This window comes from Vicugna pacos, chromosome 4, assembly GCF_048564905.1.
Source record: "Vicugna pacos chromosome 4, VicPac4, whole genome shotgun sequence".
Taxonomy (NCBI): Eukaryota; Metazoa; Chordata; class Mammalia; order Artiodactyla; family Camelidae; genus Vicugna; species Vicugna pacos.
The window spans coordinates 21,963,307-21,982,315 of record NC_132990.1 but is presented as its reverse complement, the minus strand read 5'-3'; the positions used below and the strand labels follow the sequence as shown (position 1 = coordinate 21,982,315).

The following is a 19,009-nucleotide window of genomic DNA, read 5'->3' as shown; positions in this document are numbered from 1 at the left end:
TATTACACCCTTGAAATATAATAGAGTTGTCTCCATACAGACTGTCTAGACAGGGCAGGGACTACGTCTGTTTAATTTCATTTTACATAGCAGCTAGCAGTCTTGCACAAATAAATGCTTTTGATGATGACGTTGATGTTAGTATAAGCAGGTGGCCAGAATTTGGGGATAAAGCTTGATACCTTAACATCAGTGCTTTACTGTGCCTGCATATAACACTGAGTGTTATATAAAATTTACAAATGTCTGGCTATTTATGGAATAATAAATTATTTCAGCACATTTAACGTTTCTTACTATCGCCCTGTTAAAGTTGTTTACGTAGAGGAGAAAGTATCAATCTGGACGATTCAGAAAGTAGGCAGGAATCCCTACTCAGTTTTCCTTGTGTCGGAATTGAAAAGTAGTCGTGTAAATCTGTATTTTAAAAAAAGAGGGAAAAAGTAGATATTTCATCAAGATTTTCTAAGATTTCTTGATTAGAAAACTGTCAAGATTCAGATTTTCTGTATGATTTTAATAAAACAGAACTGGAGTTTCTACAATGAAAACATGATTTCTGTTTCACTTATTCTATGTATTAGTCATCCACCCCCCTCCCCACACACACCAAAAAAATGAGTACTGGTATATAATAGCAAGCCAGCCAGATAGTTAAAGATCCCTGTCCTCCTGGACCTTGTGCTTTAGTGAGAGGACACAGACAGAAATTAAGCATAATAAATAAGTAAATTATACAGTGTACCTGAAGGTCATAAAGTGTGATGGAAAAAGGAAAAGTTGAAAGGATGAGAAGGAATCATTAGTGGGAGTTGCAGTTTTGCATAGAGAAGTCAGGGCAGGTCTCACTGAGAAAGTGATGTTTGAGCAAAGACTTGATAGAGGTTGAGGTTTGTTAGCCCCTTGGAATCTGGGTAAAGAAAATTCCAGGCAGAAGGGATAGATACCGCATGTGTCCTAAAGTAAGTGTATTTTTGACGTGTTCAAGAGTAGTGAGAATCCAGTGTGGCTGGAACCAAGTAAGGAAGAGAATAGGAGGTGATGGGGGCCAGGTCTTTATCTCTGTCTGTGGTGAGGATTTTGGCTTTTAATCTGAGTGAAGTGAGGAGCCATTGCAGAGGTGTAGCAAAAACGTGACATGATCTACTTTCTGCTCTAATAAGATCATTCTGGCTGATTTGTTGACAGAAGTCTCTTGGAAAGGAAGGATGGAAGAAAGAAGATCTGTTAGGAGATCATTGTAATAATGCAGGCAAAACATGATGGTGGCTTGGACAAGATTTTGGTCAGATTCTGCATACTTTTGTGTATAAAACCAGCCTTTCCTGATGTACTAGTTGTGGGAATCAAGGATCATTCCAAGGTAGCTGTTTGCAAAGTATGGTCACCAAACCAGCAATATCAGTATCATTGGGGAACCTGTTAAAAATGCAAATTCTTTAACCTCCCCAGATCTACTGAATCAGAGACACTGGAGGGTGCAGACCTAATAATCTTATATTTTTAATCAAGCCTTCCAGGTGATTCTGATTTACACTCAAGTGTAAGAACCACTTCTTTAAGATTTGGGGTCTGAAAAGGATGGAATTGGCATTGACTGGGATGGTAAAGCATGTAGAGGAAACAGATTGGGTAGTGTGAGGGGAGGAGGATCAGGGATCCAGGTTTGGACGTAATGAGTTTGTGATATCTTAGACATCCAGATGGTGAGGAAGCAGTTGCATATATGAGTCTGGAGTTCGATGGGGGATGGGGGGCCGGTGGCGTCTGAGTTGGAAATAGAAACTGAAACATTAATTATGTTTTTGAGAACAGAATACCATGTAAGATTGGATTGCGTCAGAGGAGAATTACTGTTTAGTAGTTTCATCTTAACTTTGAATGAAAGAAGCAGAAAGCCAAGAAATAAAGACCGCAACATATAAAAGAAGTGCCCACTTAAGCTAAGACTTTGAGGGCTTCAAGGGATACATTGTTCAGAGCCTCCGCTTATTTTAGAGGAATCTTTTATGGTAATCTTTTCCCATTTTACCATCAGTACATTGAGGGTTACTGATGTTTTGAGGGGAAGACTTAGGACTAATAAAATTTTCTAAATCCATCTAGTAGCTGATAAATTTCTATGTATGTTTTCATCATGAAGTAGCAATTTCAAATTTCTGGAGGATAGAGTAGATACCTTATTAAGGAATTATAATTTTGTTTTCTTGGACAGTAACTTCTATGGAGGGTGATTGATCAAGGAAGCATGGAGGGGAGATAAAGAATTTACAGGAACAGTTACAGGATAGAGAAATGCAGTAAGAAGGATAGATATTCTTCAGTGGTCACCTAAATATAAATTCCAGTCTTTTCCTGATAATATCAGGTATTAACATTGACTTTATAAATAAAACCATAAAATCAGAATATGGCATTTATACCATGGTACTCATATAATCATTTCAGTGAAATAACAAAAGTAACAGAAAAGGCCAACCACCCAATCAATAGTTAAGGATAGGCGTAAAGCAGAGGGCTATTCCTCAGGAAGGAAAATGTCTTCTTCAAAACGAGAAAAAATAAAGAAAAAGTAGTGTTTTTCTTGACCCTGACTCTGTTCTCTATATTTTTTCAAAACCACTTTAAAGACCTTTCCAATGCTCCCACCTTAGCTGCTGAGATACCGTCTTTTACGTTTCATCCAGTGAGTACACTCTGGGAAGCTGACCCTCTTTGGTCCCACAGTGTAATCTGATCCACCTATCATCATCAGGGGACATCTGGGATCCATCTTATCTTTCCCACTGGCTAGCTGATTAACCAGAAAATGTTTTGAATTGAATTCATTTATGGCAGAACTCCATGGACTTTATGAATTATACTGGGAGCACATAAAAGGACAGCTTTTATTTTGTGCTTTTAAAGAAGGAAACTCTGAGGCTGATAGGATTGAGGGCTTAAAAATTGGAGAGAACAAGTTTTATATTGTATTAAATGGCTAAATATAGCAATTCATGTGATCATACGGCTATTTTAAATAAAATGTATTTTTTTCCACAGTGAGGAAGTCCTAGCTCAGTAGCCTGACACAGAGGTGTCAATCTACAGGCATTATAGTTAGTTGGAAATAGACAGAAGGCCAAGAAATGCATTCTTTTGCTCTCTCTTGCTCCATTTCTACTGGATGGTATTTCTGGGGGTGTGTGAAGGGCTGAAAGCTGGGGGTCTTTAGTCCAGTGCATCCTTCCCACACCATGGTGGTTTTTTTTTTTTTTTTTTTTGGTCCGGGTTCTCGGTAGGGGGTGTGTTTAGTTCAAATAGCTCCTGGAGTTTTCATTAATTTTGATTGTCTTCATCATTACCACCTATGAGGTATTTCAAAGATGATGCCCAGGATAGAATGTTAAATACTTTGTAAAGCATTTAGGGCATCAGTTTGTAAATCTAACTTTTAGGAGGATTAGGAACTACAGTGTTTTCATGAACCAAATTATAATTAAAAACTAACAACTTTTCATACACAATGAATCTCTATACAAATAAGTGTTATTCTGTTGTAGTTACTATTATGATACTTGTAGGACAAGAGACTATGATGACTTTGCTTGAGTTTCCACCCCTGCAGCGGGGTGACTCCAGATGCATCAAGGATTCAGTGAGTGTCTTAAAGTAGGCTTGAGATGTTTTGGGTTCAACAAAAGAAGCTTTTGCCAAATCCTTCTTCCCTTAATTTTTAAACGGGTATTTCAAGGGAAATTTGATTCATATGTTTCTGATTCATTTACACTTAAATCATCAAAATGTTATTTTGTAAGAGCTATCTGATGTCCAAGAAGCTTTCTGAACCTGTTTTATAAGTCCTCTTAAGCCCTTGTTCTTAAAACAGGAAGTTGCATTTTGCCAAGTACAAATAAACTCAAACATTAAAAAGGTTCAATTTCAGTTTCCAAATCTGAACTCCAGGTTTTAAGTGCATCCTCAATTTAGCAAAGTGTATTTTCCCACCCCTACAAAAATACGGACAGAGGCAAAGACAGTAGTGAGAAAAGTGAGTAAAGGTATTCACAAGCATTATTATTCTCAGAGATACTTCTCCAGTAGTGAAAGTTTATAAAGCCTGTAGCAGGTGTTCTTGGAGCCAGTGGATACAGGTGACTTGTGAACAGGAACATCTGTTTGCTTGCTGCTTCTCTGTGATGTGTTTCAATGTGTCTACTTTTTTGTCACAGAAAAGAAAACCTAAAAGTCTTAATATTTTGATTTCACTTTTTAATAATTTTACCTTTGACTGACTTTGATTTCTTTTAGTAAAGAGGGGAAGACTTAGTACATTTTGCTGAACAGGGAGGGACTCAAAATATACTCTGTAGGCGTTTTATGTCTGTCCCAAGATAATGTAATAGTTTTAAAATGTAATTGATGCTCTTTTCCTGGAATTGGATAAATGCAGAAAATCGTCCCAGGTTCATACTAAGAGGACTCTTAATTACATATTACCCTTATTACTTAATGCAGAGGTGATTCAGCCTGATCCTGAAGTTCTTTATAGCTGATTCACTTTTATATATCGAAAAAGAAGGTAGAAGTAATTATGAGGAGGGTTTGGAACCATTCTAAACAAGTTCCTCAATGTTCTGCTTTGTGGAGTCCACTTCAGTATTTCTTCTGTACTATTGAGTCATCAAGAGACTCTTGGAATGACAGGTGTTATCCAACTGAAAATACTTTATTTCAACATCATTAATTAAACTATCAGTTCAACCGTGGAATCCCCCATGCATTGGCCACCAGGGAAACTTGTTGATCCTATAAAGCTGGTTTTATTAAACTTGCTAAACAAGGGGGAGCAGCACCTTGACAGTCTATAATGTCTTACCTGGGGGGATAGAGGGAAGAGGATGTGTGGGGCTTGGGGCCATAGGGAGTCACAGGGTTATTTCCAGGCAGAAGCTAGTAAATGAGGTCTAGTTGGAGACTGGTAGGGTTTGTAAACTAGGCAAGTTGGGGTCTTATTTTTGGAACACAAGTCCACAAAGAATTCCTGTTAAATCAGTTTGTTTGTGCTCTTATCTTGGAACATATGGTCTGAAAGGAGCTGGTGTGAAAGCATTTAAGGTCAGAGAGTGCGTTGCATCATACAATTTACCTGTTTTGTGATTCATAGCATAGTTTTGCAGGTTGAAGGTTTTGTTTTATTTCTCAGAACAAGCACTAAATATCATGACAAAGTATAACACCTATATTGATTGATTAATCTTTAAAAAATTTTATACTATATCCCATCGTTTAAAAAATTAAGTAATGAATTTTAATTGTACTTTTTTCAGACAATATTCAAAATCACTTAAGTCTTGTTGGATACCCAGCTATCTACACCTATGTTATAAAAATTATTCTTGTCCCTTAATACTACATTTTATTCACTCTGAGAAAACATATATGATACTAACAATAAAACGCCTTTCAGAGTTTATATTGTATTTTGAGCTAGTTGAAGTTCATCCAAAATAAGTGTTTAATTGTTTATACCCCAGTTTACCTAGAAAGAATTCATGCTTTCTGAAGTATTAGAGCTTTATATGTGACTTACTAGTAACACTAAGATTTAAGGAAAGAGTCAGGAGTTTCATTTTATAAAATAGCCTAATGCTATTCTCACAATGCTTATTCGAATATAAATAGATTTTCAGAGAAAGAAACCTTGTATAAGAGAACCCTTAAAAAGGATAATGTAGAAATCAGAAACTTCCAAAGGCCACATGCAAATTCATGATTTAAGATAAAAGATTGTAATACAAGGCTTCCCACAGCTGGATATTCTACAGTCGTCCATAGACAATCCTAATCTGAATGCATGAAGAAGAAAACAGACCTATCTATCAAAAGCCTTTCCGAGGGATATGTGATAGTTGACTTTTTAAAGCCAAACCTTAATTGCTTTCACTGAAGTTTATCATTCATTAGATAGTAGCCATAGTTAGAGTTTTATATTTTAAAATACCATTTATAAAGTATACATTTAAAACAATCTTGTTTTCTGCTGGTCTCAGCCAGTATGATTTAAAACTCAAATTCAGAGAATCTGTTGATTCTTCAACACCACTTTCTCTTCAGTGGCTTCGCTAAATAATCACAGTAATAGCTGCCATATACTGTCTTCCCCATGCCAGTACTTGGCTGACACAAGCTCATGAAATTCTCACCATGACCTTGACAGTTGAGTGTTGTTATTGCCTCTGTTCTAAGCACAAGGAAACGCAGGCCTAAGGAGACTCACCGTATTGCAGCCACACCCCCATCTGAGAAGAGAATCCAAAACGTTCCACTCTGCTGTGCTGCCTGAAGTTAAAGAAATTACAGGCATAAATGCTGTTTTCTCTATTTTGTTCTCCATGTTTAATTCTAGATACCATGCAGCCTATGTGTACTGTTTCAGGAAAAACTGACTAACAATCACACAAAAAATGTTGAAGGCAACTGTCATACCTTTTTGCTGCTAGTTGTGAAAATAAAGTATTGTCATAGCTCTTGGTATCAGAACTGGAAGTGACCGAGAGACTTTCACCTAACCTTGTGATTCTATGAAGTTCTAAATTACAAGGAAATAAAAATGGTATTACAGTGTGGAGGAACCCATGAACAGTCAACGTCTTGGAGGAACTATTTCAGGGTGGTTACTTTCCCAACTAGTATCTATCAATTCTATTTCCAGCTGGTTTCTTTCCCATTTACCTTCAATCAGACAATGTATTTTTAGGGAATTACTTTCTCAGATCTCTACGTGTTGAGGGCCAAATAACCACGTGACCTTTCAGATGCTATGGGAGGGTCCATCTGTAATGACAGAACATTTGCTTTGTTTTCTAAGACCTGGAGCACAAAGCTGCTCTAGTTTTCTGTTCGGAGCTGTCTTCTTAACCTTTGCTTGTCCCTCACCTTTTCTTCTACAGGACTGCCCACCGGAAGCAGGTGATTTCCGAGCTCAGCAGTGCTCTGCTCATAATGATGTCAAGCACCACGGCCAGTTCTATGAGTGGCTTCCTGTGTCTAACGACCCTGACAACCCATGTTCCCTCAAGTGCCAGGCCAAAGGAACAGCCCTGGTTGTAGAACTAGCACCTAAAGTCTTAGATGGGACTCGTTGCTACACAGAGTCTTTGGATATGTGCATCAGTGGTTTGTGCCAAGTAAGTGCTCACTTCTTTTCCTTCTATTTTTCCGGAGAGTTTTTTGTAAGTAGCTTTCACATAATCCTGCCATCTAAATCACTCAGTGTTACTTTTTTTTGGAGTTTATAAATGATGACAAATTTGAAAATTGACGTTCAACTTCAGTTAAAACTGCAAGAGCTATATTTTGTTTTAAGGAAAGGTGGGCAGAGGTGTTTTTTTTTTTCTTTGAGTCTCACTTGAATGTAGAAGAATGAACATTCTTCAATATTGTGTATCACTTTTGTACTAGATTCTGAAATTACCTCTACCTTGGTTGTGCCTAAAATGTGGTGGTAGGGGGTATGTGTGTTTGTATTTGGAGGTATCGACTTTCATTTACTTAGAACTTCAGAATTGCTCAGGTGAGACTGGCTCTAAAATCTTCAAGTGAATTGTAGGAGAATTTGCTGCTTCTTTATTGTAGCTTGCTGCAATTTTGTTGAAAATTTAGGCAACCTGTAGAGAAAGGCATGCCAGTGTCAGCTAGGTTGGATTTCAGCCCAGCAAATCTTTAAAATGGAGATAGCAAAGAGGACTGATTTCTGGTATCAATTTGTCAATGTCTACTTCAGGTGGGGAGTTAGTGTGTTTGCCATCTTGATTTCGAAGTCTATTCTTTGGATTACGATGACCAGTCTAGTTTTTGGAGCAAGCAGCTGCTACATTTTCCTGTGTGCTCTATTTGACCATATACTTAACTATTTCACAAAGTAGACATTTAGAGAATCTTTGCCTCTCTCAAGAAGACATTGGTTGAGTATATTGTATAGCTCAGTGGTAGAACGCACACTCAGCATGCTTGTCCTAGGTTAAATCCCTAGTACCTCCATTTAAAAAAAAAATCAAAAAAGAAATCTCTGGTTAAAATTTTTCTCTCTAGAATTTCTAATACCACAACTAGCAATACAAGAATAAACTTAAAATGTGTTTCAGTAATTTGTCTTCTCAAGTTCATGTGCTTGTTTAAAACCTCTATCTGTAATCAGATGTAAAAGGAATAGCTGTAGTGTGAATGACTATTAGAGATGTGAGCTGTCCTACAAGGCTCTATGTGTATGCAAGGGAGACAGGCATACTAACCCTTCATCAGGTCTAGAATCATGAGGCAAGGAACTTGTGACGCATCCAAGCATTTCTTAGGAGGATAGAGTAATGTTTATATATCTGAAGGTTTCTTTATATATAGGAGATATATGAATTTCAGATATAAATTTGAATATAAAATCTCACTATTTTAAAGCTAGGAAAGGCCTAACAGGTGATCTAATCAATGCCCTAATAAGCACTATATTTGAACACTGCTTGTGACATTTGATGTTTACCTCCTTCTCTAGGACTCTCAGTGGCTTTGAGATATAATTATGGAATCTGCAAAAGCTTTGGAAATGATAGAGAATAGTAAATAGATCTAGACAAAGGACTATGTTGTATGGAATGGCAAATAAAAATAATAATTTCTTATGTGTGTATACTATTTGAACAAAGCAAGACAGATTTCCATTGTATAAATGAAAAACAAACAAACAAAAACCAACAGAAAAGTTATGTGATTTTCTGAAGGTTATTTGGTTGGTCCTGGCAGAAATGGGACGAAATTTCAGGTCCCCTGATACCTAGTCTGAAGTTGTCTGTGCTATATTACACTGATAAATGAACCAAAACAAACAAGACGGGCCAGCACATTAGGTTTCATTTGTTTCCGTTGCATGGGAGTTCAACGTGGCCTCTTTTTTTCCTAGACTAATCCTGCCAGCTGGCCTTGAGTACCTTGGCAACTGAAGCAAGAATAAACATGCCTCCCCAACTTAGATTCTTATAAGTATGACCTGTTAGATTTGGGGGCACATGGAAATTATAGACTATCTGAAAAGATTGGTGACTTATACATAGAAATTACAATCAGTTCTTATTATTTTCTTCACTTACTTGTCTTGTTAGAGGCAATAGTATGGTAAAGGAGATGGAAGAGTTCCGATTGCATTTAGACACTAACAAGTAGTTTGTCCAGAGAGCAGGGAACTCCCCCCCACCCCGGGATACAGTCAGGAGAGAGAGAGGTAGTTTGGGAGAAACCGTGGAGGCTTGAATAGCAGACAGGACTATGATCAACAGTGGGAGGCCAAGAAAGGGTTTTAGGGGAGAAAGACAATCATAGCTCTGCTCTAGAAAGATGAATATAGCTGCAGTTACAGGATGCTTGAAGTGGAGCCTGGACCACTTAAAGGACCTGGGAGGTGAGGCGACCAGCTGAAAAGGAGGCTCTTAGAGCAACCAAGGTGAGGAGAAGCATGAGCCTGGGCCAGTCCAGTGACAGCAGGAACAGAAAGGAAACAATGTCTGAAACCAGGAAGGAGTTTTCATTTTGACTATAATTAGAGCAGGGAATATTTTTAAAAGAATACATCAAATGAATTATGTTCAGGGAATCAAAAACTATCACTTAATATGAATTTATCAGGAATATTATTTTGGATCCTTACTACCATTACCCTGATATCCTGTGTTTTCCTGATTAAAACCTACTTGAATTTTATAAAAAGGAGGGAGGGATCAGAAAAAGAGTAAGAACAGAGAGGAATATGATACAAGTTTTCCCAAATGGGTAACAGTCCTCAAAATTTACTTTGCAAATAATAAACTATGACATCATCAAAACAAAGTTTTCTTCTTATCCACCAAAAAAAAAAAATGATATAGGAATTAAGATGGAATACTTAAATGCAGTATATACTTTTCCAAAAGGACAAGAGTGAAGTTAGTCACCAAAAGAATAGCATTCACTGCTGCCTTGGAAGAGTGGAAATATGCAGATTTCATCCTACTTAGAAAAAAAGCTTCCTTTAGGTTGCATCTGTATACTGATGATTAGTATTTTTGGTCTTTGGTAAGAAACGTTAAGAAATATATTTTCATAATCTTTAAAACACTGTCAGAAATCTTAATGCTAACATAAATGTGCAGTTTTTTGTAAAGAGCTTTTCCTGGTTTCCTAAAGAGATCATCTCTGCACTATTTTCCCTTCTCTGTTTCTACCTCATTTGTTGGCAATTCTCAGCTTTTTCTCTGGCTTTATTGTTGTCTTATTATCACTTTTTTTGGTAAGCTGCTTCGAATATTTTTGATGCTAGGCAGATATAAATTATAAACTGTAGAGAAGCAAACATCCAGCTTTGGCCATAGTCTTGCCTTGATAGAAAATGACAGCATAACTAAGATATTCATTATTTATGAGTACCAATTATTTCAGTTATGCCTGTTTAATACTCAACTAAAATCCATCTCCTTAAAACTGTTTGGGCCTTTAACCCTTAAATAAAACTACAAAGATGTAGACTTTTAGATCCCCAAATACGTTAGCAATTCACAGCTACTACTGTTGCACAGAGGAGGAAACTGGGAGCTAGAGATGTCATGAAGAAGGGGGTTATCAATATTTGCTCTGAACTTCCTTTGGGAAAATTCCAGAATCATTGCTGTTTATAAGATATTCCTTATTCTTACTCAGTAGGATTAAAGCATCATATTAGGCAGCATATGCACTCTAATAGTAGTAGTAATCTTAATAATAATAATAATAACAACAAACAACAACAACAATTTAAAAACAGCCTCCATTTTGAGTAACTATGTTATCTAGGCACTTTACATATATCTTTTCTAATACTTACAACTCTGCATATTAGACGACATGATCCTCATTTCACAGATGAAGGACTGATGCTCAGGTACTTGCCCAGAGACACCCAGCTCTGGCCTCAAATTTCCTGTTCCTCCTGGTGAAGCCAGGGGGATAGAGGCAGTGTGATGTTGAGTCCCCAAACCTGACTGCCTTCCAGAAACTCTTGGAGGGCTCTTAAAAGACACAACTCTCAGGCTTCATCCTCCAGAAATTCAGATTTATTTGTGCAGTGTTTTTAGAACACTGTCCTAATGACCCTCATGTTTGACCAGATTTATGAACCACTTACCAATTAGAAAGCAGACAGGATTTAAGGTCAAAAGACACAGATTAGACTCTGGCTCTTCTTTTATGATGTGTGTAATCTTGATCAAGTTACTTACCCTTCTTAAATTCTATTTTCACTCTGGAAAATAAGGTTGTCTTGCAGACTATAGAGCACCCAGTGAGATAATAATGCATGTGAAAATGCTTAAGGAGTCGTCAGGTGCCCTGGGAATGGAGAATACCCTGAACATTTTGAGTTGCAAAATGTATCAAAGTAGTGGTACCCTGTGTGGAGTTTCACAACCCTGTAACAATTCAAAAACCTTTATAGAATGAGATAAAGTAACCAACCTCTTCATCTGCTATGAACATTCAAAAAGAAAAGGAGACCTTTTCTCATGTCCTTTCACCATCATCATTTCAGAAATGAAATTTTAGTAACAAGAAAGCAGTAAGAATCTAATTTCAGAATAAAGGACAATCTTTTAAAGTGAATATAGTTTCTCTTGTGAGAAAGTTTCTCCCCTGTACTTATTTTTCTTTCTCCAGAGCACAGAAATTGTCACTAATAGTACTACACAGACCAGCATTTGAAAAGCACTGCCTTTGAGATCATCTGGTCCAGCCCCTAGAAATATTGCTGCACTAGGTTATGCGATTTTCCCAGGATCTTCCAGCTAGTTAATGGCAGACTAGAGGTCAGAGAATGTCACTGTTTATCAGCATTTTTAAACTATGCCCGCTGTGTTATTTCTTGAGCCTCTGCCACGGACTAAAATCTTGTCCAGTTTTAATTCTGTCATTTATACATGGAAACAATAGGTTTAGTGAATATCTTTTCCACCCATGTACTCCCCTGTCCCTCCCCCTTGAAATCTGACCTTTATCCCCAAGTAGGGTGGTTGTATTGGTATCTGTCCCCACTTTGCATCTCAGACTGAGAAACACTGGAATTTTTTTTACTCAGCATCATTCTAGACTAGATGTTGGAGATAAGGCACAGCTAGGAAGACAATTTGAGTTAAGATCAGTGCTCTGACGTCATACTACCTAGGTTTAAATCTAAGCTCTACCACTCGTTAATGTATGGCTTTGAGCAAGTTCTGGAGCCTTAGTTTCCATATCTGCAAAATGAGGATATCTGTAACTGATAGGATTGCTGTGACAGTTAAGTAATCAAATGCACTAAAGTGCTTATTATGAGCTTGTAGTAATAGTCGTACCCAAATTATTTCTGTCTTTGATTTTTCCCTCTTTGTGGCCTTTTTGATTACATGGTTTAATGTGGTTACACATACTAAGGGGGATCCTGACTTCCCAGCGAATGAACAGACCTTCTGTTAATTTCCTATTGCGACCTTCTTCTGCTAATAGCTCCACGTTGCACCATTGTCAACTCCTGATCCAGGGCAGTGAATTGCATCCTGTATGGAGTTAATGAGCCATCGCAAATAGGATCAGCTCTATTAGTACTGCTGTTATTCATTTATTTTCATTATCCAAATTGCCCCATTTATATTTGTTATAAAGCACAAAGCCAGTTTCTGTTTTCAATATAAAAAAAAGAGTAGCAAAAATTTATGGTTAGAACATGTGCTGCTGTTAAAAACAATTTTGAGATTATTTTGAAGTCAAATACAGAGAATTGCATTTTATTTTTATAATTAATGAAATTCATCAGTTGATACCTAATATACATATATCAAAAGACAAAGTGCGAGTATAAGCCAGCTCTTTTGTAATGAATTTGCATATTTGTAATACTGTAGTGCTATTTCAGAAAACAAGGCGTTTCAGAAAGGAAAAGGGGAATTCAAGTAATGCCTTAGATAATGTTGTTGTGAAAAGAATAATGCAGTAAAGAAATAAGTGATAAATTGAATCACAGAGTTTTGGCGTCTTTACTGTGGCGACGTTACAGTGAACCATAGTTCTAACAAAGAAGTTCTTTCCATTTTTAATAACTCCTGTGGTGAGTAGTTTGAAATGAATTGAATGGAATGATTATTTCTCCATCTCTGTCTGTGACCCGAGTCACTAGTATCAAATGTCTACCAGTTATTCTAAAGGTGGTGATGTCAGAAACACGGACTTGGCTGTTTTTCCTTCTGTGTTTTGTAATCTAATTCCATATGGAAGCAGGGCATTGCTTCAAAGATTTAATGCATCATCTTTCCTTTCTCCCCTTCGTGTGATACAGTGAAGATGAAATGAACTATATACTACCTACTAGTTGAATTTTAACAAATGATAGTTTCTGAACATTGTTTGTTTTCCCAACACTCTTATAGGGACTGAGGATACAGAATTAAGTATCATCCCTCAGGAATGATACCTTTATAGAGCTATTGTGAAAAATTCAGTATGTTTGTTTATTTGACAAATACTTACTTAGAAATTAGCAGTGTGCTTGATCTTGGAAATACAGAATGGACAGAAAAAGACACGTCCCTGCCCTCCCAGAGTTGATACTATGAGGGGAGATAAGCCAAGAGTACAGGAAAGTTTACTGTCATCATTGTGCTGTATTCTCCTCACTGTACACAGGAGTTTACAGTGGAAAGAGGAGTTTTCCTTCTAAAACACAGATTTAACTTTATTTCTTATCTACTTGAATCATTTCAATTGAATTCTCCTTCAGGATATGGAAAGCCCACATTTATTCACATGGTAGCTTTGTTTACCCGGTGACTTGAAACAACAGAAATTTATTCTCCCGCTTCTAGCCTCTTGTGGAGTCTTTAAGTCCAAAGTTAGTGTATCATCAGGGCAATGCTTCCTTTGAGGCTCCAAGTAGAATCTTTCTTTGCCTCTTTCCAGATTCTAGTGGCAGCTGCCGGTGTCTGCTTCCATCTCCCCCTGCGTCCGTGCATCTCTCTGTCTTTACGTGGCATTCTTCCAGTGTCTCTGTTTTCTCCTCTTATAAGGACACAAGTGATATTGGATTAGGTCCCATTCTAATTGAGTATGACTTCATCTTAATCTGATTATACCTGCAAAGATGCTGTTTCCAAATAAGATCATACTCACAGGCACTGGGGGTTATAACTTCAACATATCTTTGGTGGGACACAATTCAACTGACAATAACACATGTCCCTGTATATTTGTATATGGTACAAACATATACATATATGCATATACATAATACAAACATACGTGTATGTACATATATATTTAAATCATTGTCTTTTCTCTCTCTCCCTCTTTTTTTTTTTTTTAATGGAGGTACCAGGGATTGAACCCAGGACCTTGTGGATGCTAAGCACACACTCTACCACTGAGTTATGTATATATAATTTTGAATAGTTTGTAGAGCCACAGTGGGAGAAGTTTAGCCTGTGGTAAGTAGATCAGGAAATGCTCAGAGGAAGAGGTAGCTGGAAAGACCTAACTAGTGCGTAGAATTGAACGCGAGTGAAGAGGTGAAGGGCTGCAGAGGTATCAGGACCTATGCCATGAAGGAGATAAGTCAGTTATATTTAAAAGGTTGGGGTTTTGTAACATTGAGGGCAGAAGGGTGCCAGTGAATTAATTCAAGCAAATTCAAGGTAAGGTAAGATGTGTATTTTATCAAGGGCAATGGATTAGAGTGGGCCAAAAATTGATATTGGGATAAAAATGGAGATTTTACAATCAGGAGATAGATTCCATGGACTTGGTGACTGGTGAAATATAATGGGAGAGAAAAAAATTTTTGTAACTTTTTTTATTGATTTATAATAATTTTACAATGTTGTGTCAAATTCCAGTGTAGAGCACAATTTTTCAGTTATACGTGAACATACATATATTCATTGTCACATTTTTTTTTTCACTGTGAGCTACCATAAGATCTTGTATATATTTCCTTGTGCTATACAGTATAATCTGGTTTATCCTACATTTTGAAATCCCAGTCTATCCCTTCCCACCCCCCGCCCCCTTGGCAACCACAAGTTTGTATTCTATGTCTGTGAGTCAGGTTCTGTTTTATATTTATGTTTTGTTTGTTTGTGTTTTTTCTTATTTTAGATTCCACTTATGAATGATCTCGTAGGGTATTTTTCTTTCTCCTTGTGGCTTACTTCACTGAGAATGACATTCTCCAGGAGCATCCATGTTGCTGCAAATGGCGTTATGTTGTTGGTTTTTATGGCTGAGTAGTATTCCATTGTATAAATAAACCCACAGCTTCTTTATCCAGTCATCTGTTGATGGACATTTGGACTGTTTCCATGTCTTGGCTATTGTAAATAGTGCTGCTATGAACATTGGGGTGCAGGTGTCATTCTGGAGTAGGGTTCTGTCTGGATATATGCCCAGGAGCAGGATTCCTGGGTCCTATGGTAAGTCTATTACTAGTCTTTTGAGGAATCTCCATACTGTTTTCCACAGTGGCTGCATCAAACTGCATTCCCACCAGCAGTGTAGGAGGGTTCCTTTTTCTCCACAGCCTCTCCAGCATTTGTCATTTGTGAATTTTTGAATGATGACCATTCTGACTGGTGTGAGATGATACCTCATTGTAGTTTGGATTTGCGTTTCTCTGATAATTAGTGATATTGAGCATTTTTTCATGTGCCTATAGATCATTTGTATTTCTTCCTTGGAGAATTTCTTGTTTAGGTCTTCCGTCCATTTTTGGATTGGGTTTTTTTTTCTTACTAAGTTGTATGAGCTGCTTATATATTCTAGAGATCAAGCCTTTGTCGGTTTCCTTTGCAAAAATTTTGTCCCATTTCATAGGTTGTCTTAAGCTTGTGAGTTTCATTAGGTCCCATTTGTTTATTCTTGCTTTTATTTCTATTGCTTGAGTAGACTGTTCTAGGAGAACATTTTTGAGATGTATGTCAGATAATGTTTTGCCCATATTTTCTTCTAGGAGGTTTGTTGTATCTTGTCTTATGTTAAGTCTTTGATCCATTTTGAGTTGATTTTTGTATATGGTGTAAGGGAGTGTTCTAGCTTCATTGTTTTACATGCTGCTGTCCAGTTTTCCCAACACCATTTGCTGAAGAGACTGTCTTTATTCCATTGCATATTCTTGCCTCCTTTGTCGAAGATGAGTTGACAAAAAGTTTGTGGGTTTATTTCTGGGCTCTTTATTCTGTTCCATTGGTCTATATGTCTATTTTTGTACCAATACCATGCTGTCTTGATGACTGTAGCTCTATGGTAATGTCTGAAGTCTGGGAAAGTTATTCCTCCAGGTTCTTTCTTTCTCTTCAGTAATGCTTTGGCAATTCTAGGTCTTTTGTGGTTCCATATAAATTTTATTATGATTTGTTCTAGTTCTGTGAAATATGCCCTGGGTAATTTGATAGGGATTGCATTAAATCTATAGATTGCCTTGGGCAGTGTGACCATTTTAACACTATTGATTTTTCCAATCCAAGAGCATGGGATATCTTTCCATTTTTTAAAGTCTTCTTTAATTTCTTTCATCAGTGGTTTACAGTTTTCTGTGTATAATTCTTTCACCTCCTTGGTTAGATTTATTCCTGGGTATTTTATTACTTTGGGTGCTATTTTAAAGGGGATTGTTTCTTTACTTTCTTTTTCTGTTGATTCGGCATTAGTGTAAAGAAATGCAAGTGATTTTTGAAGGTTAATCTTGTAACCTGCTACCTTGCTGAATTCTTCAATCAGCTCTAGTAGTTTTTGTGTGGACCTTTTAGGGTTTTCTATATATAGTAACATGTCATTGGCATATAGTGACACTTTTACCTTTTGTTTTCCAATTTGGATCCCTTTTATTTCTCTTTCTTGCCTGATTGCTGTGGCTAGGGCTTCCAAGACTATGTTGAATAGGAGTGGTGATAGTGGGCATCCTTGTCTTGTCCCAGATTTTAGTGGGAAGCTTTTGAGTTTTTCACCTTTGAGTACTGTGCTGACTGTAGGTTTGTCATATATAGCTTTTGTTATGTTGAGATACATTGGGAGAGAAAAATTTAAGATGATATTCAGGTTTCTACTTTGAGCAAAGTCTAGTGCTGCTGTTCGCTGGGATGTGGAACAGAGGAGAAAGGTCAGGCGTTGGTTTGGGACACTGGTGAGGGATGAGAAGACAGTGTTTGTATAGTGCAGCGTCTGCACTCAGTGAATTCACTCAGTGAATTCATATCCTTTCTTCCTCCCTCTTAACTCTGCCTTCTTAATTGAAAGGTGTGTTTCCATTAAATTTGTATAGTCACTGTCCTGTTTATGATTAAAACTTGTCAGGTTATCTTTTTCTGTGACAACCCATTAGTTTGATAACAAGTCAACTTAAGTGTTTGTCACTCTTAGGAAAAACTGAAGTCAAATTAACATGTAGTTCCTTGAGAGGTATCCTCCCTAGTTGGATAGCTAAGAGAGAGAAAGTGGCACTCTGTAGGGATTCATTCATCTCACAGTATCTCCTTCCTGCCACCTCACTTGAGTCCTTTATTTATGTATCATCTCTACTCATGGAAAGGAATTCTTAGCTATTTGGAATTTTTTCCATCGTGATATTCAATTTCTGAGAAACCTTCTTTCTGTAGCTTTCTTAGAAAAGCTTTTGGAAAGTTATATCCATTTACTTTTTCCTTTGGAATTAAGCATAGGATGGGAAGGACAAAATCACTGGTTTTGTTTTCCTAAAGAGATTCAGTGAAGTAGATGAAAGCAGACCAAATCTAATTTAGAAAAAAAAATTTTCAAATTTTATTGCTTTTTGTGTTGATAGTTTGCACAGTGCATCATTCATGTTACCATGTGCTCTTTGTGCCAACTCTTTGAGATATCTTCACTATCTATAATAAGGAGATTGAGGCTCATAGAGGATTATGCAGCTAGAAAAAAGCAAAGCTACAATTCATATCCTGTTAAATCTGTGTCACCCTTTCCATGCAAAGTGGTGCAGCTGCTTTGGAAAATAGCCTGGCCATTCCTCAAAATGTTAAACACGGAGTTACCGTATGGATCGACAATCCCACTCCTAAGTATCTACCTGAGAGAAATGAAAGCGTATGTCCACCAAAACAAAACAAAACAAAACAAAACAAAAAACTTGTCCTCAAATGTTTAAAGCAGGAGTATTCATAATAGCCAAAAAGCAGGAACAACCCAAATGTCTGTTAGCTGATGAATGGATAAATAAAATGTGGTCTAATCGTATTATGGAATATTATTCCACAATAAAAACTAATGAAGTACTGATACTTGCTGTAACATAAGAGTACCTTCAAAACATTATACTAAGTGAGAGTGGCCAGTCTCAGAAGGTTATATATTCTATTGTTAACACTTGTGTGAAATGTCCTTAGTAGGCAAATCTATGGAAACAAAAAATAAATTAGTGGTTGCCTAGAGCTGGGGGTGCAGGTAGAACAGGGAGTGACGACTAGTGAGCGCTGGGTTTCTTTTGGGAATGGTGAAAATCTCTGAACAGATTTTGGTGATGTTTTCACAATTCTATAAATATACTAAAACTGTTTAATTGTACACTTTAAATGGGTGAATTTTATGGTATGTGAATTATATCTCAAAAAAAGACATTTTTAAAATGTAGTGCAAAGATTCAGAAGTCTGTGGACTAAATACAAAGGCTGTGTTAGCTGTGAGTGACCTGATCACAGTCTTTGACAGAGTTAATATGACTAGCCCATTAGTTTAGGTGAGTGTCCCCTTCATTTATTATTATTCCAAGAATTCATTTATAACCCTAAGGCTTTTTTCTTTTTTTTTTTTTTTTTTGGTGGTATTTCTGTGTGTTAAAACTGATTTGGAACCTGGCACACAACAGTTTATTAATGGATATATGCTAAATGAATGGATAGTGGTATCTGGCTGGAAGTTGGATAGCTTTCAACTTTTTTTTTTTTCCCAAGGAAATAAGTTTGAATTTGAGAAGGTCTTTTCTTCA

At 36.9% G+C, this 19,009-nt stretch overlaps 1 protein-coding gene across 4 annotated transcripts in view; it reads left to right on the top strand.

Annotated features, from left to right (window-relative positions):
- Positions 1-19,009, top strand: part of ADAMTSL1 (ADAMTS like 1) — an 827,290-nt gene that overhangs the window by 530,527 nt on the left and 277,754 nt on the right. For all 4 annotated transcript variants that reach the window (XM_072959360.1, XM_072959358.1, XM_072959359.1 and 1 more), the window contains one exon: positions 6,933-7,169. In XM_072959360.1, the coding sequence (XP_072815461.1) occupies positions 7,146-7,169 (24 nt within the window). In that variant the 5' untranslated portion in view covers positions 6,933-7,145. The remainder of the gene's footprint in view (positions 1-6,932; positions 7,170-19,009) is intronic.